Source organism: Podarcis melisellensis, assembly GCF_964234715.1.
Source record: "Podarcis melisellensis genome assembly, chromosome: 8".
Taxonomy (NCBI): domain Eukaryota; kingdom Metazoa; phylum Chordata; class Lepidosauria; order Squamata; family Lacertidae; genus Podarcis; species Podarcis melisellensis.
In genome coordinates, this window is record NC_138540.1 from 27,818,161 (window position 1) to 27,842,425 (window position 24,265).

The following is a 24,265-nucleotide window of genomic DNA, read 5'->3' on the forward strand; positions in this document are numbered from 1 at the left end:
CACTGGCAGCAACCAGAAGAATTTATGTTCCAAGGTGGAAGGACAAAGATGGTCCTACAGAAAAAGAATGGCAGAATAAGTTGGCAGAATATGTGGAATTAGCAATGCTGACTGCAGAGATAAGGAATCAGTATGAGACAGATATAAGAGGGGAGTGGGAACGCTTTGGATAATATTTAAAGATACACAATAGCCAGATAGATTTCCAAGTAGGGTTATACATGTGAGCAGCAGTTAAAAACAACCAGAAGAGGGGGAGTAATTAAGGAAATGCAGCTCAACAAGGACAAAACAAGAACCCATGAAGGGATGTGCGGGGAAGTCCAAGAATATAAGATAAGCAAAGATAACTGTACAGTGGTACCTTGGGTTACATACGCTTCAGGTTACAGACTCCGCTAACCCAGAAATAGTACCTTGGGTTAAGAGCTTTGCTTCAGGATGAGAACAGAAATCGTGCAGTGGTGGCGGAAGGCCCCATTAGCTAAAGTGGTGCTTCAGGTTAAGAATAGTTTCAGGTTAAGAACAGACCTCCAGAACGAATTAAGTACGTAATCAGAGGTACCACTGTATAATGGATGTGTCAAACTATGATTGCTCCTGAGAGCCCTCTTCAGAGCATATTTGGCCCCTGGGATACTGGGTAGTTATGAAGCAGACTGGACAATAGCTCAAGTGTAGGTGTTGAAAGCCCCGACTGGACATGAGCCCACTGCTTCCTTGAGTAATTGGCCAGGCAATTGGTGGTCTGAGCCCTCCTGACAGTGGATGGAGCCTGCAACCTCTTGGAGATCCACTGTGATTTGCTTGGTGAACGGTCCGAGGACAAAGTTGCCCATCCATGTAGCCTGCTTGATGCCATGGCTGATGCAGCTCCCAGCGAGGTTTGCAATGCTCCATCAAGCCTTGTTTTGTGGGACTGGTCTTTGTAGCCTGACCAGGCCACTTTGTGCCCAACCAGGTGCCCTCTCAACCCTTCGAGGTCCAGGGTGTGTTGAGCGCATCTTTGCAGGTGGTGCCTGCCACCTGGAAGGTGGTGATAATGTGGTCATTCCTGACGAGACCCAACCTTGGACCTGTTGGTATTAAACAACTACCACCCAGTTGCTTAAATTCTCCCTTTTGGGACAGGGACTCAAAAAGGTTGTTGGCAGTGCAGTTGCGGGTGTTTTTGGAGGAAACTGATTATACAAACCCACCCCAGGTTGGGTTCAGTCCTGAGTCTGCGGCAAAATCAGCTCTGGTCTCCCTGGTGAGATAGGACAGATTCCCACTCTTTGAGTTTTCCAGAAACAATGGAAAACATTCTTGTTTCAACAAACCGTTCCGACGGGATAAATGTATATATTTTCAGGGGTCCGCCTTGGGTGTTTCATTGTATCATTTAAAAGCTACATTTAGTCATGTTTTTAAACTCATTTTTATTGTGTGGCTGTGAATCGCCTTGAATGGTACATTTTATCAAATAAAGGATCAAATGATGAGTGGTGAAGAGAAGGAGGATGGAGAGATGACGGTTTGCTGTTTTGCAGCACATTTCATTAGGCAGTGTACCCAGGTAATTTTTCATTTTAGAAGGCAATCATCTATTGAATGCCTACACCAAAGGACATTGTTTTTATTCATTGAACAATTAACGCAACTTGATCTTTGAAATAAACTTTGCTTAAAGAATATAAACTTTTAAAAAGAGTCACAAAATACGTGTTTGCTGTAATGAGGCATTTACAAAGATGCAGTCAGTTTTCATGAGCGTTATCTTCAACCAGATAATGAGCTAACCCAAATGGACTGAAACAGATTAAGGTTTCTTCATCTTCCTGTCCTAGACAATGAGAAGTCGCTCACTTGGTGTGGGGAAAAGGTGGCGAGGAGACCTTGGATGGAGGTAGAGCAGTGAGACAGAGGCAGGTAGATACAGGCAGAAGAAAAAAGCTGGAATGGATCTGTAGCTTCTCCCTGTGCCGTTTCCAGGGACAGACTCAGGCAGAAGCTGCAGTTCCATTCTGGCCTTTTTCTTCTCTCTCTGCTTTCCTTCCTCCTCCTCCCTTCTGCCTTTCTCTCCCCTCAATCCACTTCTCTGTGGTTCATGGCAGCTGGGTTACTGCTCTTTATCATCTCCTCTTTACCAGGACCCCTGGTTTTTGGAAACACTAGGTGTGCCTGGACCTATGACAGCCAGTATCCAGAAACTGCCCCTCCTCAGCCTTCATCCAAGGCATAATTAACTTATGGGATTCATCGCCACAAATTGTTCTTAGGGAGAGCAGCACAGGTGGCCTCTTAAAATGGATTAGGCAAATTAACGCGAGAGAGATTTGAAGCAGCAACCTTCATATTTAGAGCCCCACTGCCATGCCTCTCTGCCTGGGGTCCTCTTGCTGGACTTTTGCGCAGCTCATTGGCTGTGAATTAGCTCTCCCAACTTTAGGCAGAGGCCTGTTCGGGTGGAGGAAGCACAACAGATTTCAGAGTATGGGATGAAAGAAAGGAGCCGAGGGATAGTAGAAGTTGTTGGAGGAATATCTGTTCATTTACAACTGTACGAGGTGAGTGTGGTGGTGAAGAGAGAGAGAGAGAGAGAGAGAGAGAGAGAGAGAGAGAGAGAGAGAGAGAGAGAGAGACCAGGCAGGTTGAGGAACTCTCTTAAAAATAAATCATTAAGCACCTTATCCCAAGTCCAGCCGTCTCTGGCCAGGCAGCTGCAAAATCTCAGGCTTACCTCCCAGATGTAAATCAGCCCACCCCAAATCATGTGCACCCTAAAATGCTCTGGATTTGTGTTGGGCACAAGTGTGGAACCCTGGCATGCAAGGCCTGGAAGAAGCTGTAATGTTGTATCGTGGAAAGTATGTTTTACACCAGGACAGACACAATTTGTCCTGCTGTTTGTTATGGTGGCAGGGTTTGCTTAGAGCTGGCCAGCTCAGGCATCACGAGGCCCATGGAATTGTGGGAAAATGTGTTGTTGTAGCCAAAGCTGGTCCTGCTTAGAGTAGACCCACTAAAATCAACACACATGGTCCAACTGCTTTCAGTGGAGCTACTCTGAGTAAAACTAAGTTGAATAAAGTCTATTATTATTATTATTATTATTATTATTATTATTATTATTATCATTTACATTTGTTCGCCACTTACTATGTCTCAGTGCAACTCATGTTTACAAAAACACACGTGATTACAATTTTTTTAAATTCATCAGAAAGATGAAAGAACATTAACTGGCTAAAAGGGCTCATCCTGCAATATCAATGGTCATCAGCTGTGATTCCTACATGGCACAGGGTTGGCCCAGCTGGCCCTTGGGGTCCCTTCCAACTTCCTATGAGTCCATCAAAGCAGGTGATACTTGTGCAGCACTGTTTTTAGCAGCTGATAGCCACCAGCCACCAAAAGCCATTAAGCAAAAGCCACTAGCACCATGGAAAGAAGCTCTTCTGTAGATTCCAGAAAGCCCCTTTGTGGCCATCGACTCGTCCTCGTTCACCCTTCCCAGCAGGAAGGGTTAGGGTTAAGAGTTTTCTCTGAGCTGTTATGTAAGAAGCTGCAGAGAGCCTCTGTGGTCCACAGCTGCCCGGAACAACAGGTTCCTGCTCCCAGTCTGTGGCCTCTCTGTTGGCGCCTGTGTGTATGAAACTGAGGGGGGCATGGGGGGGGGAAGGACTTGTTGGAGGGTTACAGGAGGTGCTCTGACATCCTCTGGGCAGCTGATCAAGTAGATTTTGGCTAGGATGAAGGCTGCTTCCATCTCTCTGCCCCCCAAACTTCACTCTGTGCCAAGATACATGCATGAGGAGCAGATTCAGATGAGGACCTGGCTATGGAATTCTCTCTCCCTGGGGAAAATCCAGCAACGCCCCCTCCACCCTATAGAATTGCAGAGTTGGAAGGGACCACGAGGGTCATCTAGTCCAGCCCCTTCAAAGCAGGAATCTTTTGCCCAACATGGGGCTCAAACCCACAACCCTGAGATTAAGAATCTCGTGCTCTGCTGATGCAGCTATCCACGCCTTTAAGTACGCTGTGAAAATGCTTCTATTTGCAGAGGAGGTTTTCTTTTTTTTTAAAAAACACAAACCCCAATAGTTTGGCATGGTTTCTGAGAAGATTTTCCGTGCAGCTATTCTGCATTATGTTGCTGTGTCATCATGAATTATTATGTGGTGGTCTTTATTGCTTCTGAATTTTGTAGGCTGCTTGGAAGAGGAAAATTACCAAGCAGTGGGGAAATCCGTGTCCGCTGTGAAATAACGTGGACACTTTAGGTTCCCATTTATTTTTGATGGTTTGTTAAACAATGCGACAACAATAGCAATATCAAAACATTGATATTGTTTTATTTTTGGAAAATTTATAAAATATTATATAGGGGGAGAATACTTTTGACGGTCTGTTAACATCTAGCACAGTTGTTTCTCAGCTGTCCAGATTAAGAGTCACTCCCATGGCTCTTTTTTTCCTTTGTCCTCCCAGCAGGTCTGAAAAAGTTGACCTTCCTCATCAGGCCCTATGTTGTGTCTAGAGATGGTTTTGATAACAACTCTTCCACAGTCTGCCAGCAGGTGGCAGGGTTTGCTTAGAGCTGGCCAGCTCAGGCATCACGAGGCCCATGGAATTGTGGGAGAATCTGGCATGATGTTTAACAACATAAGAGCCCTGCTAGGTCAGGCTATTGGGGGGTGGGTGCATCTAGCCCAGCATTCTGTTCTCACAGTAGCCAACCAGATGCCCCCATGGGAAGCTCACAGCAAGGCCTGAGTCCAGTAGCAACTCTTCCCACTTATATTTCCTTTCAGCTGGTACTGAGAGGCATACTGTGGAGGGAGAATGTGTCAATGGCTGCTAGTCACAATCAGTCCTAGAAATCCTAATCGCGAACCTCAAAAAAAGAAAGAGAAGTTTTAATATCTTCTTGTTGTTTTTTTTTCTTTTGCAAAGAAATTATCTAACAACAATTAGACACCATGTGAAGGTGTGTTACCTGGATGAAGCTAATTCAAAATCACTTGTCCTGGTGCATAAACAGAGTGCAAGTCTATAGTGATAGGATTTAAGAGACTTACCAACATGTCTGACAACATGACCTACTCTAGTATAAACTTTGTTCTTCATTGTAAAGCAGGCATAGGCAAACTTGGCCCTCCAGCTGTTTGGGGACTACAATTCCCATCGTCCCTGACCACTGGTTAGCTAGGGATCATGGGAGTTGTAGTCCCAAAACAGCTGGAGGGCCGAGTTTGCCTATGCCTGTTGTAAAGCATGAATAATCCTTTATTAATGGATTATCAGAAGCTCAATTATCAACCAAATTATTTTTTTTTCAATTAAATTTTATTAAGTTTCAACGTTTTTAACAAACATTGTCAAAAGGCAATTTCGTCTTTTCTCTTATTTTTGTCAACTTCCCCCTTCTGCTACACCGTATCTACACCAAGCAAAATATGTTTAGAGAGTAAACTTCTCAATTTATTCCCATGTAAATGCATTCCCTTTTCTTAAAAAATCCAAACTATTTTCCCAACCCAAATATGGGTCTGATGCAATTTTTAACATACACACCCCCGCATGATAATCTCATGTCTTTTAAACAGTCCCAAGGCTGTTAAGGTATTTCTGAGGAAGGCAATTGGTTTGAATTAAGAATTGAGTTCATTTGGTTTTTTTACTTCAATGTGCTTCATTTTACATTTGCTTATATTGTATTTGCCATCTTGATGGCCATTCATTCCAGTTTGAAGAGATCCTTTTGGAATCCCTTCCAATCCCCTATTGATCAGCAGGCAATACTTGTAAGCAGAAAGCTTTTAACTAAAGGCACATGAGTCCCGAATACATTAATAGCAGTGGATAAGCAGGTGTTGTACATTGTCTTTTATTGGAGTGGGAAAGCGGGGGAAGCACAAATTAGGTCTGAAAAAACCACTAGGCTGCAGTGACATGAAAATGGTGCTATCTGGATTCCCCATGAAAACTGAGTGGACAAAGGAGAGAAAAGGGTGACTGTGGGAGCAAGCTATATCTGTAACACTTTCCAAATCTCAAAACCTCCTTTATTCTGGGACACGGAGGAAGGAAGGGTGGGCTTTGGTTCATCTTGCTTGTTATTTTTAGGCATGAATGATATTGCAATGCACTTTGTCCTTTCAGTATATGGCTTCCTGAACTTTGGGCAGCTGAGGTATATTTTTGTTTCTGAATTTAAAATGAAGTCACCCTCTGCTCCCAGAAAGCATGTAAGAGAGGAAGTGTGAGGACCCTCCCTTTGAAGAGCTCAGCCCTCAGGGTTTTTGCTTGAGCCACTGATCTCAATGTAACTCATACAGTGGTAAAAAGGTAAAGGGACCCCGACCATTAGGTCCAGTTGTGGCCAACTCTGGGCTTGCGGTGTTCATCTCGCTTTATTGGCTGAGGGAGCCGGTGTACAGCTTCCGGGTCACGTGGCCAGCATGACTAAGCTGCTTCTGGCAAGAGCAGCGCACGGAAACACGGTTTACCTTCCCGCTGGAGCGGTACCTATTTATCTACTTGCACTTTGATGTGCTTTTGAACTGCTAGGTTGGCAGGAGCAGGGACCGAGCAACGGGAGCTCACCCCGTCACGGGGATTTGAACCGCTGGCCTTCTGATCAGCAAGTCCTAGGCTCTGTGGTTTAACCCACAGTGCCACCCGTGTCTCTTCTCATACAGTGGTACCTCAGGTTAAGTACTTAATTCGTTCTGGAGGTCCGTTCTTAACCTGAAACTGTTCTTAAACTGAAGACCACTTTAGCTAATGGGGCCTCCTGTTACTGCTGTGCCACCAGAGCACAATTTCTGTTCTCATTCTGAAGCAAAGTTCTTAACCTGAAGCACAATTTCTGGGTTAGCAGAGTCTGTAACCTGAAGCGTATGTAACCTGAAGCATATGTAACCCGAGGTACAACTGTAATTAGCAGGATGCGGACTCAGAACAGGGGCATCATGCGGTGATGCAACAAGGAACCTCCGTAAAAGCCTGAGCAAGTTTCCCCGTATCTTTGCACTGTGAGTGACTGGATGCACCAGCCACACCTGATGTCAAGATGTGGCAGAATTACCCATCCCCCCCCCGAAACTGACCGGAAGGAGGCAGGGCCTCATGCAGAGATGCAGTGGGCAGCCTCCTCGGCAGATAGGCTTGCCTTATCAAATTACTTTCTTCTTTGGGCAGCACAATTTGGGGAACGGCTTCAGTGTTTTGCTCCTGGTTCTCTGGCATCACCCTACCTCTTCTGTCAAGGGGCTCCAGATGCCTTGCCTGTTGGACCCTCGTCCTGAGTTCTCATTCACTCTTACGCTTCTGTACCAGCCGAGCTGTCCTTTGGCATCAGCTCCGTGCTTTCATCTCCCTTGACGTGAATGACGCTGTCTGTGCAGGCTGCCACACGTCTGCCCTGCTTGCAAGTGGCCAAGTATGTGAGGGGGCGCAGAACTGCAGAAAGAGGAAATACGCGCAGGATGAAAAGCAGCCTGTGTTCGAGGAAACTGCTAGCCAGGCAGACATGGGACTTTGATGGATGGGGAGGGAGCATGGGGGCCAGGTGGGGGGCATGGAGGAGGCGTAGTAAAGCCTTTTCAAAACAGCTCTTGCAGCTGAAAACTTCATCCAAATTGTGATTTAGATGCATGCACCCCACCAAGAAAATGTGTTGCTGCTTGCTGCTGCTGCTGCACAATTCAAAGCACTGGTCTGACCTATAAAGCTAGCTTGGGTCCAGGCTATCCATTTATCAGCTGGATAGCTCAGTTGGTTAGAGTGTGGTGCTGATAACACCAAGGTCGCATGTTCAAGTCCCTGCAAGGGACAGCTGCTTATTCAGGCATTGCAGGTGAGTGGACTGGGTGAGCCTCATGGTACCTTCCAACTCGATGATTCCATATTCTATATATGAAAGACCATATTCCCCCCATGCAAAGCTGCTCAGGATCTGAGATCATGGAGGGAGCCCTTATCTCATTCCTGCCTACATCACAGCCACACTTGGTAGGGACACAGGAGAGAGCCTTCTCGGTGGTTGCTCCCACTCTGCAACTCCTTTCCTGGAGAAGCTAGACTGTCTCCCTCCTTGTTGTCCTTCCACCAGCAGGTGCATATCTTCTTCTTTTGGGAACTGACTGTTTGTTTGTTTTTAATCTGTATTTTAATAGAATTCTTGTTTCAATTCTATTAGAGTTGAATGACTTTGTACTGATTATGTGTTTAGCTTTTATGTATTGTAGTGGTGCTGTTTTAATTTGTGTAAGTTGCTTTGAGGTCCAGTCTGGAGAAAAGGTGAAATAATAATATTAAGTACCAATTACACATTTGGACACTTTGCAGAACCATGTGAGCAAAAGAAGGGAGCCAGTTCCCTCCCCCCAATATCTTGCAGTTGAAATAATCCAATGGGCACAAACCATACTTCATAGAAGGGGTCCGAATCTTCCCTTTCTGTTCATCTTCTTGCAGATGTGCACCAAACTTTTGTACAATTTTAGAATTATGGAATCAGAATTGTAGAGTTGGAAGGGAACCCCCAAGAGTCATTGAGTCCAACCCCCTGCAATCCAGGAATCTCAGGATCTCAGCCATCTTAACAATGGAGGAAAGGAGCTGGGCAAGGGGAAAACCACTTGCACCCGTGTCTACAAAGCATGAGTCAATCAGAACACCGCTCTGCCCCGTGTTTTCAAGGCTTGAGACAAGCGGAAGTGTGGATGAGCCCATTGTTATAAGTGCCACATAATACCCATTCTGCATTTGCAAGAAACCAATTTTTTAGTGTGGCAGCACCTACACTTTGGAATACCCTGCCTTATTGACACCAAGCATGTGCTTTCTAAAAACATTTTTGTTTGGACCTGCCTAACCAGATATTTAAGGGATGTGGGTAGCGCTGTGGGTTAAACCACAGAGCCTAGGACTTGTCGATCAGAAGGTCAGTGGTTCGAATCCCTGCAACGGGGTGAGCTCCCGTTGCTCCGTCCCTGCTCCTGCCAACCTAGTAGTTTGAAAGCACATCAAAGTGCAAGTAGATAAATAGGTACCGCTCCGGCGGGAAGGTAAACGGTGTTTCCGTGCACTGCTCTGGTTCGCCAGAAGCGGCTTAGTCATGCTGGCCACATGACCTGGAAGCTGTACGCCGGCTCCCTCGGTCAATAAATCGAGATGAACGCTGCAACCCCCGAGTTGGTCACAACTGGACGTAATGGTCAGGGGTCCCTTTACCTTTACCTTTTACCCAGTTATTTAGAATGCTGTTTTGTTTTCTGTTGTTGTCTTCAACCTTTTTTATTTATTGAATTTATATACCGCCCTATACTCTCAGGTCTCAATATTTTCACGGTTTTAACTAATAATATTTTTCGTTTTGTTAACCGCTTGGAGAGGGGTGGCTTTCTTTTACAGTCACGCCGCATATAAATTTTATGAAATAAATAAATAAGGCACCCCCACCCCAAATCTGGAGGGGGTCAACAGGCGAAGAGTTTCGTCCAGAGACCCCCACCACGGCCGATGGACTTTTCGGGCTCCTGCTTCTTGAAACAAGAGGAGGAAGAGCGCACAACCTCTTTTTCTCCGCTGTGCGCTCCGGTGCCTGCTTCTGCCTTGGCGCCTGCGACTGGACAGGAATGGTACGCTCCAGCCGGAGACACTCTCCTCGGCAGGGGAATGGTAGGTCCCGCCAGTCTTCCTCCTCCTCCTCCTCCTCCTCCTCCTCCTCCTCCTCCTGTCGGGCTTGAACGTGGCTTTGTCTCGGTGGAGCCTCCAGGCAGGTCTGCCTGTCTGGCTCTTCCGCAGGAGGAAGAGAGAGACGAGAGGCGCAGCAGCAGCAGCAGCAGCTTTGTGCGCCATGAAGGCAGCGGCGGCAGCTGGGACTTTGGACGGAGCCCCCTCCTGTATCTGAGGCTGCAGACAGCCCCCACCCCCTCAGCCCCATTTTGGAGGCTCTCACAATGAGGCAGCGGCTGGGGGACTTGAAAGCCGCCGGTGACGGTAGAGGGACCCCCGAGGAGCTGCCCGCCAGGGGCGCCATCAAATTGGTGAGTGGCTGGACCGGAATCCAGAAGGAAGGGACAGAAGGGGGGGGACCTCGGGGAGGGGGCGCAAAACTGGGCAAACGATGGTGTTGGGTTTTTCTAATGTATTGGTTGGCTGGCTGCAGACGGGGGCCCGGCGCCTCCTGGGCAGACGCGCGGCTCCTTTTCCACCAGGACTAGAAATGTGAAGGCGTTTTAACTTACCAAGGCTGCGCGTTAGCAGGGCGCGTTGGGTAGATGCAGACGCTAATTGTTGTTTTTGGGACCAGAGATAATAGCGGAGTGTTGAGAGGCGAAGGAAAGCCAGTTCGGTTTAGACTGCAGTGCGAAACCATCCATCACTCTCTCGGCTTCTTGGTTAATATTGTTGCTGTGGTGGCTTGGAGAGGGGTGAGCTTTGGATTTTCGAAAGCTGGGAGATTTTCCAGACCCAAAAGGAAGACGTTTGAGTTGTGGCTGGAGAGCAGAGAAATGGACGCCATGAGCCAGTCTGGTGGGATCTGCCCCTGCTGGGTGTCAAGGTAACCTGGGTGGGCAGGTGTGCTGCCCGTGTTTGTGGAGGAGGGAGACCAGGCTGGACTCTTGGGAGTGACTGGCAGGATGGCAGTGGGTCCTGTACAGAGGAGCAGCAGATTCCCTCCATCTCCCACTCCATCAAGCGTAAATTTCAGGCCAACCAGTGTGCAGTTTCTTTGATTTCCAAGGGCACAGTTACGGTCTTGGTGGAAGCCAAAGCATTGGATTGGGTCCCCACTTTGGTCGGCTTCGGTTGTTGGGATTGTGTCATTTCCCCAAGGCAATAGTGGGGTTTATCATGTGGGTCATCTCCAGAATTATAATCGCCAATTTGTGGGCGATACAAATATAGGCCATCATAAAACATCCATATATAAAAATTTAAAATATATACAAATAAGCAGCTGTGTAAAAATACGTAATAAGGATTTTCATTGGAGTTCCTTCCCGCTAAATAGTGCCATTCATTACTCTGAGAGATATAAAAATTCAGCCACCCTTGAAGTTACTTCCGGGTTAGTGCCAGACAGGTAGAATCTGATATTTTCATTGTGGTGTTAGACTACCCCCAAAAAAGGGGAAAGCACACTTTTGCGTAGCTGGGTGTACAATGGACAGTAGAAAAGAATATGTGCTACTGTGTCCGGCAAATTCGAAAAACAGCCGCACATCTCCAGAATTTCCGTGGCCTGTGGCAATTATTTGCAGCCTGACTTTTTTTTGGGGGGGGGTCACCCTGTAAGAACCAACAACCCCCACCAAAAGCCCTGCCTCCCTTTCTCTTCTGGGATGGGCTACCTCCAGCTTCCTCTCTGGAATTTTTCGGGCAGGAGTCATGGAAGTTTGCCTGGGGCAGTTATAATATTCGGTGTACTAATTTGTTTTTACAAATGCTGTACTTTGAACAATTTGAAAACAGAAGTGCCAGGAGGGCCCCTCTGAAACTGTAGGGTCAGTAAATTTCTCGGGGGGGGGGCAGGGTTCAAAGCCAACTTTTGCTCAAGTTTCAGTTGCAATACGAAGAAAACAAAACCATGTATTTACAGTTGTGGGGGCGGGGAAGTTGTGCATAGCCACAAACCTGATTCATGGGCCCATTTGGCTGCAGGAAGAGAAATGAAAACCACTTTGTCCTTCTGTGTGCTGGACCAGATAGCAAGCCAAGGACAAAAGTGTGCCTGAGAAATTAAGGAGCTCAAGGTACTGCACATACTCCTCATCCTCATTTAATCCCCATAACAGCCCTGTGAAGTAGGTTAGTCTGAGAGGCACTGACTGGCCCCAAGGTCACCCAGGGGGGGGTGATTTGAACCTTGGTCTTTGCCAGGTCTGAGTCTGACATTCTAAACCCCACACACTGACCTACCCCACACATCTTGTGGGGCCCGGAACAAAACCTTGGGGACAGTAAGTAAAATCCCTTATTTTATTTATATTTTTATTCCATAAAATTTATACACCACTTGATTGGGGGAAGGGGAAAAAAACCTCAATGCGGTTTACAAAAAAGATAGAACAATAAAATGATCAACAAGAAAAATCAGCAACAATAATTAAAAACGTTTAAAAACTTAAAATAACAAGAGACTAAAAACATATTTAAACACATACCAGCTTTCTAGACATTTAATCTGAACAAAAATGTTTTTAGCAGGCGCCGAAAAGGGGACAGTGAATGGGGGCTGCCTGATGTCACTAGGCAGGGAGTTCCAGTAAAGGTAAAGGGACCCCTGACCGTTCGGTCCAGTCCTGGCCGACTCTGGGGTTGCGGCACTCATCTCGCTTTATTGGCTGAGGGAGCCGGGTCATATGGCCAGCATGACTAAGCCGCTTCTGGCGAACCAGAGCAGCACACGGAAACACCGTTTACCTTCCCACTGAAGCAGTACCTACCGTATTTTTTGCTCTATAAGACTCACTTTTTCCCTCCTAAAAAGTAAGGGGAAATGTGTGTGCGTCTTATGGAGTGAATGCAGGCTGCACAGCTATCCCAGAAGCCAGAACAGCAAGAGGGATTGCTGCTTTCACTGCGCAGCGATCCCTCTTGCTGTACTGGCTTCTGAGATTCAGAATATTTTTTTTCTTGTTTTCCTCCTCCAAAAACTAGGTGCGTTTTGTGGTCTGGTGCATCTTATAGAGCGAAAAATACGGTATTTATCTACTTGCACTTTGACGTGCTTTCGAACTCCTAGGTTGGCAGGAGCAGGGACCCAGCAACGGGAGCTCACCCTGTCGCAGGGATTCGAACCACCGACCTTGTGATTGGCAAGTCCTAGGCTCTGTGGTTTAACCCACAGTGCCACCCGCTTCCAGAGTTCCACACTAAAAGATGGATTTCTTACAAATAGTGTAATAGTGCCAATTCCACCAGTCAAAGTGGTTCAGTGGGCACCTGTGGAGCAAGGCGATCTCGTAGGTAAACTGGTCCCAAGCTGTTAAGGACTTAATAGTAACACCTTGAACTTGGCCTAGTAGCAAATTGGCAACCAGTGCAGATCTCTGAGCACAGGTGTTACGTGCTGCCAAGGTTTCCTTCCTGCCAGCATTCTGCACTAGCTGCAGCTTCTGGACCAAGTGCAAGGGAAGTCCCGCATAGAGCGCATTGCAGTCATCCATCCTTGAAGCTACCAGGGCAGGAGATACTGTGGCCAGCCTTTCCTGCTGCTTCTCCCATGGTGTGTGTATGAATTGGTGCACTTGCTTCATTCGGCAGCTGTTTCTCAAATGTTTTGGACTTCTAAAAACAACTTCCTCCTCAAAACACGTGCCATGCGCTGACTGTCAGAGGCTGAGGCACACGGGGACACACCCGCTCTTGGCATGGGCATGTAAGCGTGAGCAGCTGTGGACTGGGGCAAATGTGTGTCTTGTTTGTGTGTGTGGAAGATTATACCCCCCAAAATACTTTTGCAGGTGGGTAGCATGCTGTGGCACTCATGCCCTGCATGCAGGCAGCTGCTTGGCCACTGTGAGAACAGGATGCTCGACTAGACGGCCTACTGGCCTGATCCAGTTCTTATGATTGGTTTTTTAGCAGAAGCACCAGCTCCCCTCTTCTCAGACTGGTCCTGATGAACAAAGTTGCTCTGTCCAGATCTGGGCAGAGGGCAGGTGACCTCAGCAAGCGCAGGTGCTCTCTGGAAACCCAGTTCTGTGTCATGTCCAAAATCGACCTCCACAGGTGAATTGGACGTGTCCTGGAATCAGGCACCAGAATCTCAGATTCAAGGCTCTTGGGAAGCAAAGCTTGGAATAAACGTCTCACTGAGAACCCAAAGCTAGAGAGTTGCTTCCAGGCATTTTGGACCATCCTTCTCCAACTTGCCTCCCTCCAGATGTTTTGAACCACAACTCCTATCCGCCCCAGCCAGCACAGCTGTGTAGTCCAAAATGCAAGAGAGCCTGCTGTATCTGGCCAGCCTCCTATTCTTACTCTGACCATTATGGGAAACCCACAAACAGGACCTGAGCACAAGAGCCCTTTCCCTTCCTGCTGTTTCCAGCAACTGGTATTCAGAAACATTACTGCCTCCAACTGTGGAGGGCGTCAGGTTGGGGAAGACTGTCTTAGCTTGTTTTGCCAGATGAAGCCTGTGGGTCTGCACCATAAAACTGCACCAAGGAGCAGAAACGGGGGGGGTGGGGGATAGGTGGGCAAAAGGAGACTCAAATTTGCATCTGCTAATCTATATGTTCCAGGTGTCAATCTGGGAACAATTCCTATAGCTGCTTGCTCAGGTTGCTGCCTAGGTGATGCTCAACTTCACGGCCACCCATTCCTGGCCTGTTTTTCTCCCTTCTTAGCACTCTTTAAACTGGGCAGCTCCGAAACAAGAGGATGGGTTCTGTTCAATGAGATTTTGCTCAGAGTGGACCTATTGAAGTGAATAGCAATGGGCCATTCGTTTCAATGGGTCTGAAAGTTATCTGAATGCCACCCATTGTTTCCAAATAGAGAACTGGTCTCTGCCAAGGGAGGCCCCAGGACACCCTGGCCAATATGGAACTCACTCCCATGGGAGGCAGTGATGGCCGCAAAATGAGATGGCTTTAAAAAAGAGGATAGTAAAAAATTCAGGGAGGAGAGCTATTGGCTATTCTCTTCATCCAAGGATGAAAGCAGTAATGCTTCTGAAGGTTACTTGCTGGAAACCCCAGGAGTGGTCTTGTGTTCGAATCCTGGTTCTGGGCTTCCCATCGGGGCTTATGGTTGCCACTGGGAGAACAGGATGCTGGACTTGATGGGCCATAGGCCTGATCCAGCAGGCCTCTTTCCTATGGCCCATCAAGTCCAGCATCCTGTTCTCCCACTGGCCAAAAATATGCCCTGATGGGAAGCCTAGAAGCAGGATTCGAACACAAGACCTGCTTTTCTTTGTTGCACACAAGTGGAGAGAGTGAAGGGAAGCAGCCTCCCCCCCCCATTCTCTAGCCCCTAAGCTAGCTTCCTCTGCGCCTCTACGCCAGCCTGCCGCCCTCAGGTATATTGGAGGACGCAGTCGCCTTAGCCAGTGTGGAAATAAGATGAAACTGCCTCTTTGGCCGGCTTTTGCACATGGAATGAGGGAGAGAGAGGGAGCCATCTGCAGGTGGTGAAATGTCTTGGGATGGCTTGGACAAAGAGATCTGGCTGGAGTATGGCAGAAGAAGGAGATGCTGCCTGATCATCCACTCATTTGGCTTGATAAGTTTTGATATAAGCAAAAAGCTTTGGGTTCCCTGGAGCTCAGGGTGGGCTTTGACATATCCCTTTGCAAGGTGGAGCCTGTTCCGTTGCGCAGGAGAGGACTCTCAGTGTGCTCCTCTTTCACCTCCTCCATCCCCTGGCACTCATGAGTGCACAGGAGGCCGGCTGCACTTGGCCATCTTTCCAGTTCGGTCTGGGACCATGGCAGCGGCCTGCGATGTCCCTTTGGCTCCCTGCCTGCCTCAGTCACATGGAACGGCCATGACGCAACAGCCGTCTGTGCTGAGCCACTCGCTTTGGGGCTGAGCCGGCCAGCGCTGCTGTCTGGGACTCTTGGCTGCCTTGAAGCTGGGCTTCTCCACTGCCCCCACCTCGTCCCAGCCTAGTGGAAGTGATTGAAGTAGCAGCCTGGGAAGGCCTGGCTTTTTCCTCTTTTCTTTTTTTTTTGTTCTATTTGCGGTGTGAGCAAATAGGCAGCCTGAGCCCCCACATCCTCTCTCCCTTTTGTCGGGGCTGGCTGGCTTCCAGCCGACAGCTGCAGCCACTTGGCCCTCTGGCCTCTCGGAGACGCCCTTTCTCTCTTTCCGCTTCTCTTTTTCTCTGCCAAAACATGGATTGCTTACGACCTGAGTGGCTGTGTGTGTGTGTTTAAATGTGTGAATTCCAACATTATTCCAAACCCGTGAAAATCTAGGGCTGCGACATTGAGCTGATTTAATGGGATGGACGCGGGTGGCGCTGTGGGTTAAACCACAGAGTCTAGGACTTGCCGATCAGAAGGTCGGCAGTTCGAATCCCCACGATGGGGTGAGCTCCCGTTGCTCGGTCCCTGCTCCTGCCAACCTAGCAGTTCAAGAGCACGTCAAAGTTCAAGTAGATAAATAGGTACCGCTCCGGCGGGAAGGTAATTGGCGTTTCCGCGTGCTCCTCTGGTTTGGCAGAAGTGGTTTAGTCATGCTGGCTACATGACCCGGAAGCTGTACGCCGGCTCCCTTGGCCAATAAAGTGAGATGAGCGCCGCAACCCCAGAGTCGGCTACGACTGGACCTAATGGCCAGGGGTCCCTTTACCTTTACCTTTACAAACATTCAGAATAAATAGGCCAATGCGATCTCATCGCCATTTCAGCAATACAGCAAGGGCAGGGTCCTGTAGCGTACTTCGGTGGCAGAAAATCAAATAGAGGAACTTGGCTACTGTCTTGGTGAGCTCCTGGTCTCTCCCCTGTAACCTCTGTCTCTGGTTTCCATGTTGGAATACATAGATGGTCTAAAAATTGATGGCGGAGATCATCATACATTTAAGGGCCATGTGAGCTAGAGTTTCCACCAGGTGGGCATCACATGGGCAGATCCTATCTCCTTCTGCCATACCCGCAAACCTACCCCAAAGGAGGTTAGAAGGATTACAATTGAACCTAGCCAGCGAAAAAGCCCTTCTTTCTTGCGGGTTAAACAAAAATTGTCAATAATTAAGGTTAAATTCCTGCGCCCAGGAGAGTCAAAAATAGATGAGCCAATTTTCTGACTCAGCGGAAGGCAGCTTTCCAGGTTCCTGTGCTTCTGTTAAAGCGGCTTGTGCCTTGCTTGGTGATGGCAGGCACATGGGCCAGCGCCTTCTCTGCCCTAAGCCTCGCCAGTACAGACTGCGAGTGCCGCAGAGGTCAACAGAGCCCCGAGGCTGCCCTTCTGGAGGTCGTCCCTTGGATGAGAGGCATGCTGGAACTTGTCCTGTCCAGGTGCACAACCTTCCTGGCTGCGTGCTGTCCCCCTGAGCCACTCCTCCTGAACTTTAGACACACAAACACACCGAAAGAGCACTCGTTCCTGAAGGGGTTGGTCTTTGTAGGCGGCGGCAGTTGCAGAAGGGTGGCATCTTGCACAGAGGATCCCACTGCTGACTCTGGAAAGCTTGGAGAGCCACGAGGAGGAGGAGGGAGAGAGAGAGGCAAGGTATGGAAGCTGCTTTTGGGATGCCTTTCTAGAAGCGCAGGATTGTGGAGTTGGAATGTATCCAAAGAATCGTCTTGTTCGCCTCCCTGCAATGCAGGAATTGCAGCTCAAGGGCCCAGAAAGCACAACCTGCTCTTGTGCAGGAGGGCTTGGTGGGTGTCAGAGACATTTGGGTTTTCTGCTTGGGTACCAAGCCTCGCTGGTTGGCTCATGTCCACCTGGGGTGCCAAAGGGGGTTTGTGAGGAAGGAAGGGGGGTTTGTCAGAACTGTTTGCCACTGCATGACGAAGATGGTGCAGAGGAGTGCTTGATTCTGGATGCTTGCGGAATTCTTTGGGGAGAGGTGCTTCCTTGTCTGCTTGGTGTGCTGCAGGATCAGATGCCGGCTTGTCTTGGGCCAGAGTAGACCCTCCGCTGCTGCTGCTGCTGCTTTGACCAAGAGGTGGCCCAGTGGCAGAGTGACCTTCATGAAAGACAGTGTGGTGCAGTGGTTAGAGTTTTGGACTAGTTTGTTGGGCTAGTCACTGCTGTTTGGCCTAACCTACCTTTACAAGGTTGTTGTGGGGATTAAAGGAAGAAGGGGGAAAAACCATGGACACCGCCTTCAAATCCTTGGAGAAAAAGGTGGGATACCAATGCAAGAAATAGAATCACGGAGTCATAGAATTGTAGGGTTGGAAGGGACCCCAAGAGTCATCTAGTCCAACCCCTTGAGATGCAGGAATCTCAGCTGAAGCATCCATGACAGATGGCCATCCAACCTCTGCTTAAAAACCTCCAAGAAAGGAGAGTGCACAACCTCCCAAGGCAGTGTGTTCCACTTTTTAAATAAATATTAAATAATAATTCACCTTAACGTGTTATTTGCAAAGAGCAATTTATCCCTTTCTCGGTGCAATTTGCAAAGGAGGGGGTGAGGCAGCCTTTGCTAAGTAAACGGGTCCTGAGTTGCTTTGGGCCCTATTGTGCTTAGTACTCGAACCTTGAACCGGGCCCGGTAGCCTGTGTCAATCCACAGACAAGGCATTCCACTCTGGCAACCCTCACAAACAGCTGCCTTCTGCACCAGCCGCAGCCTCCAGACTGAGCCCCACCCAGCTAGGCTGCCACATGCGTTGGCAGCAGAAAAACATGGCCGAGCGTCATTCCGGTGTTGCAGCCGCCCGTTCCAGCGACAGGCCAAGTGGAAACGTTGCTCTGCGAGTTGGCAAGAGGGGTCAGCCTGTCGGAAAGGCCCACACCCCTTTCGTTCCCAGGGTGGAATGCCGCAGTTACTTGGGGGTGAGGGGTTGGCCTTCTGCACGAGCTCTGAGATGCTCTTTTCTGCATCATTGTTTTGCTTATTCTCAGGGTCATGTGGGCTTCGGACAGGAGATGTGTTGTCAGGTTCAGTCCTCCTCAAATAGCCTGGCTTTTGCCTGTCAGAGTTTGATGCTGGAGCAGTTTTGCCATGGGGGGCACTGATGTCTTTCTGTATTGACCTTGCCAAGCCCCACTCCACCCCCCAGTGATGGGCAGCACTGACTGGGGGAGGAAAAATAATTGCATTGCAGAGTTGGAAGGGACCCCGAGGGTCATCTAATCTAAACCCCTGCAATGCAGGAATTGCAGTTAGGAGGAGAGTTTCCCCATTATTTCGTCACATGGTAGAGCAGGAATGCCAACTTGGCTCTGTGACTGTGGGTGCCTGGAGCCATGGGTGCCATGCAACAATTCCCCTGGCACTGAAATTTGTGGGTGCCTGGGGAATTTTGTGGGTGCTCAGGCACCAAGGGCCCCAGGGAATTGGCACCTATGTGGTGGAATCACTGTTGCCTTTTTGTCCTGGTTTAAGTGAAATGATGAGCTTATATACCACATTTTTCTCTGAGGAGCTTGAGATGGCATACATGGTTCTCCCCCACAACAACACTGCAAGGTTAGTTAGGCAGTGACTGGCCCAAAGTCACACCCAGTGAGCTTCATGGCCAAGTGGGAATTTGAGCCCTGGTCTCTCCCAGGGCTTAGTATGGCACTAATCCCTACACCGCGCCAGGTCTCAACGGATGTGGCATGTATTACTTCTGGAAGGAACACACTGATGGCTGTTAGCAGGCAGGAACAAGCAGCCAGTGTTTTTTGCTGCACCTGTGGCTAAGACGGCTACCTGGATTCCACAATTTTACTAGCCACTCGGCCAGTCACAGCGCAGGAAAAAAGGCGTGTGAGGAAGGATGCGACCGAGGTTTGTAAAATTCTGCATGGTGTGTTGGAAGTGGGGCGGTGGGAGAAGCTTCCCCCCCACCCCTCTTTGGATGCCAGAGCTTGGGTCCATCCATTGCAACTGAATGGCAGGACATATTTGAAAGGAGGTGCTCCTTCGCACCTGTGGAACTCATCACCACAAGATGTGGCAAGGGCTCCTGGTTTCGGTGGCAGCTAAGCCAGTTCATGGAGAGAGGCCCATCAGCAGCCAAGACAGCTAAATGGAACTTCCATGTGCAGAGAAAGTCTACCAGATTCTGGGGAGCAGCTGCAGGGGAGGCCTCGTTCCTTCAAGTCTTTCCGGCAGCTTCACAGAACGCATCTGATTGGCCACTGGAGTGGATGTTTGCCTTCATCCGGCAGTCAGGCTCCTCTTTTGTCAAGAGAAAAGTCCCAGCTGAGCTGTTCGGTCGTCCACTACACATAGGGAAGTGGCAGCTGATGCAGTGATATGTGCCCAGGGATGCCAATCCAGGCATGCTGCCACCAGGAACTTCACTTTGCACCTAGATGGTGGCATCGGCCGGCCTCGTTTTACGGCATGGCTCTGGCATGCCCCCTCTTCTACCTCTCTGTTACGTGAGCCCCTCTCCCCTGCCATCTCCCCCCCACCGCCAGCCCAGGATTGCATCAAGGTTTGGCAGGCCTGGGCATCGCCCGCTGTTTGGTCCCGACTAAGAAGAGCCTTCTGAACTAATTTCAAGGAGGAGTAAACTTGCTGGAGAGGGAATACCCCATTGAAGGTGTCTTGCCCCAAACCTCACTGATGGCAGAGGGAACCAATGCAGAAGGGAGAGAGCAAGAGCAGTGCAGTGCAGTGGTTAGAGTGCTGGACCAAGGCCTGGGAGACCTGTGTTCAAATTCCTGCTCAGCCATGAAACTCACTGGGTTTGACCTTGAGCCAGTCACCTGTATCTCAGCATATCCTACCTCACAGGATTGTTTTGAGTGTCAAATGAGCAGGGGGAGAACTATGCACCACCCTGAGCTCCTTTGGGATGGGGCGAAATTCAATAAATAATACCCATTTAAGCAAGCCAGTCTTGTCAGCTGAAAGCAGGCAGGGGGAGAATGAAACAAAACTCTGGACATGCTCAGAGGCACCTGGCTAAGGACAACATAATCTGTGGCTGTGTCGTTATTGTTATGTACTGAAGTTCTCACCCTGGGCCAGCAGGGGGATACTGTAGATAGTTCAGGTCCACATATGCAAATAAGGGATAAAAAGTGACGTTCAGTGATTGGATAGTTACAGAAAGTTGTTACAGGTACGTTGTACTGGAGCTCTATATAAGCAGGCTGGCTGAACCCTTCAGTTCAGTTCTGTTCTGGCCTGTGAATAAACAAGAGCTGTTTGGAGAATCGCTGTGTTGTCTCATATGTTCACCCACAACTTAACAGCTATACTGGGCCATTTGCCTGCTGAGAGCTCCCCCCAAAATCACAAGCACAGGTAACCTCCCTGCTTAGCAGCATAGCAGATTTCAGCTTATGCAGCTTCCCCAACCCTCCGCTTATAAAGACAAACTTCACTCGCCCGCCCCCCCCTTCTCCCTACCTGTTGTAAGAATGACTGTCTGCAAAGGGACACGCCACCGAGAGTGCTGCGTGCGACTTGCTCTGTGTCAAAACAGTGTGAGACACACTTGTTTACAATCCCACGCCCGGCTGTGGAGATTTCCCTTGACTCATCACCAGACGGAGTGTTTCCTGTGAGTTAGCCGGGACGTGCGGCTGGCTGGTGGATGACTGGCTGAGGAGCTGGTTCCAGGTCTGCCTCAACTCAACTGAAGGCTTGCCTGGGCTGGCAAGATCCCAGAGGCCCCCACTCCAGGATACTTATAAAAAAATAATTAAATGCATTTATGTCCCAGCTTTTTCTCCAACAACCCTGTGAGGTAGGCTAGGCTGGGAGGCATGCAAGGAGGCTGAGTGGAGGATTTGAACCCTGGTCTCTTCCAGGGCCCTAGTCCAGCACTTTTCTAACCACTACACCACATGGGTTCTCAAATATATATAATATAACTATCTGGATGGCAGAACATCAGATTTCTTGGCTCTCAGGATTTTTGACTGGAGATATTTTGAGTCTTACCTGGGATGTTTTGCATGTAAAGCAGATGGTGTACCTTCCAAATCTGGGGCAACAGCTCCCCTCTCTACCACACTCCAGCTGAATCCCTTTGCCCAAGCCAGCCCAAGACATTTTGCTGCCTGAAGATGCTCCGTCTCTCATTCCATGCACAGAATCTGACTGGAGAGGCAGTTTAATCTTACTTCCACACTGGCTAAGGCGACGGCATCCTCCAGTATACCCGAGGAAGGCAGGCTAGCCTAAGAGGCACAGAGCAAGCTAGTTTAGGGGGCACAGAGAGAATAGGGGAAGGCCACTGACTCATGAGGCAGCTGCTTCCCTCTTTCTAATGATAGGGCTGGCCATGCCCTTCCCTTCACTCTCTTCACTGTGTGCAACAAGGAAAAGCAGTTGGAAGTAAGGACAGAAAAAGAGGCTTGCTGGATCAGGCCACAGGAGGCCCATCTAATCCAGCGTCCTGTTCTCAGTGTGGCTAACCAGATGTCCTGATGGGGGAAGCCCCAGCGCAGGATTTGAACGCAAGACTGCTCTCCCCTCCTGTGGTCTCCAGCAACTGGATATTCAGAAGCATTCAGACCTTCCAGGTGTCCCTATTTTCCAGGGGCAGTCCTGGATTAACAGAAGCTGCCCCGGTTTCCGATTTGATCCGGGAATGTTCCACTTTTCATTCGGGTGTCTCTATTCTCATCAGAGAAATGGAGGGGATGTCTCTATTTTCATAGGGGAGGGTAAACTATGAAACTTGCCCAGGAGGGGGCAGCGATAACCACCAGTCTGGATGGCCTTAAAAGAGGAGAGGGCTATCAATAGCTATTGGACACAGTGGCTTTGCTCTGCCTCTGCAGCCAGAGGCAGTAATAATAATAATAATAATAATAATAATAATAATAATAATAATAGATAGATAGATAGATAGATAGATAGATAGATGATAGATAGATGATAGATAGATAGATAGATTAGATAGATAGATAGATAGATAGATAGATAATATATTATTTGTACACTGCCCATCTAGCTGGGTTTCCCCAGCCACTCTGGGTGGCTCCCAACAAAGATTAAACATACATTTAAATGTCACACATTAAAAACTAATAATAATAATGCTTCTGAATACCAGCTGATGAAAACAGCAGGGACTGGATTGGTTCTCAAATCCTGCAGGCATCCGATTGGCCACTGTGAGAACAGGATGCTGGACTAGATAGGCCTTTGGCTTGATCCAGCAGTCCTCTTTTTATGTTCTTTTATGCTCATAAGGCAGCTTGCTATGTAGCTTGACACAAATGGAAAATGAGCAAGGTCCCAACCAAAGAAGAATGGCAACTGATTGGATATGCGCAGCTTGCGGACCTAACATATAGAATAAGAGAACAAGAAGAACATACGTTGAAAGAAGATGGGAAAATGTTTATTGAATATATTGGGGGGGGGCTGTGTACACTTGAAAACATTGGCAGCGTTAATATAAATTCAACAGTGTAAATAAGCTTTGATGGATGTATTAATGGAATGCTGAATGGTTTAGTTTATGTAAAATATGTTTTGTAAAATGAATCATGGAAAGAGAAGAAGGGAAGTCATGGATATTTTAAGGTTGTTTAAATGAATGTTTTAAAATGTAAAACAGAAAATTTAATAAAAAGCATACCAAAAAGAGAGGGGGGGCTTTCCCCCCTTTTTTTGGAAACTTAATGCCCTGCTGGTTACCGCTGCTCCTGCTCACCTGGGGAGGGAGGGAGTGCCTCCTTCCCCGCCCCTCAATGCTGCCGGCTTAGGTTCCAGCTGGGAGAGTTTCCTGGCAGAGACAGGCGATGAGAGGAGGGGAAAGCCAGACCCAGCCGCTGCAGAGGCAAGTACCAGCAAGCCGGACGGCTCCTGCGCTGGCAGCGGATTGCGGCCTGTCTGGGCCCAGCCTGGCAGGAGCGGCTTTCGAGCCCTTACTCACTGCAAACCCCAGAGATGCCCCACCTGCTTAGTCAAGGCTTTGTCACGGCTGGGATGCCTCCTTCAAATCCTCCCGGAGCCATGAATCAGCCAGCCAGCCAGCCAGCCAGCTGGGGACAGGCTCTCTCTGTCCTGCCCTGGTCTGCAAGACCTGGCTTGGGGGCGAAGTGGGGCCTTAGGGGTGAGTTTCTGGGGCTGGAGCGGCTGGCAGCCTCCTGCCGCCCTCCCAGCGGTTGCGTTTCCTCCGGGGAGGCTCCCTTGTCGCACCTGAGGCTTCTATGTCCGGCTGAGAGAGTGGCATTCGCTTTCAAGATGGCCGTTGAAAAAGCCAGCAGCTGCCGATCCCTCCCTCTTTCTCCTCCTCCACTGTCTCCGGCCCTTTCTGTGCATTTGCCACCGATGTCTGGTTGCCAGCGGGTCAAATGTGTTGCATCTCCCATCTCAGCCACCTGCTGATTCCGACTTCCCATATCTCCGGGGCTTCCTGTTGCTTCAGCTGCTGGCTCGGTGGCCCTTTCCCTCCCTCTCAGCTTCGAGTGCAGAGAAGGAAAAGCCTTGCAGGAGACTGCTTTCAGCAAGGCTCGGACTTGGGGGCTGCCACGTGGCCTGCTGGCTTTTCAGCCAGGAGCCTGCCTGGCTGCCTTGGTTTGTGTCTGAGGGGTGTCACTCTAGGAACAGTGCGATGGGAGGGTGGCCTGGCTGTTGCACCTGGTAAGACAGACAGGCATCACATCGGCTCTGTAGGAAGTGTGGCGCTGCACCGGGTAGACTCCCGGCTGCCTGT

At 48.9% G+C, this 24,265-nt stretch overlaps 1 protein-coding gene across 7 annotated transcripts in view; it reads left to right on the forward strand.

Moving 5' to 3' along the window:
* The window catches only part of PLEKHG5 (pleckstrin homology and RhoGEF domain containing G5), a gene marked incomplete at its 3' end in the record, with an annotated part of 97,662 nt that overhangs the window by 30,496 nt on the left and 42,901 nt on the right, over window positions 1–24,265 (forward strand). For 2 of the 7 annotated variants that reach the window (XM_081923490.1, XM_081923491.1), the window contains exon 1: window positions 9,724–10,043. The exons of 4 other annotated variants lie outside the window; for them this stretch is intronic. In XM_081923490.1, the coding sequence (XP_081779616.1) occupies window positions 9,957–10,043 (87 nt within the window). In that variant the 5' untranslated portion in view covers window positions 9,724–9,956. Of the gene's footprint in view, window positions 1–9,723; window positions 10,044–10,299; window positions 10,562–24,265 lie in introns of those variants that run through there. One more of the 7 variants, XM_081923492.1, reaches the window with a different exon arrangement.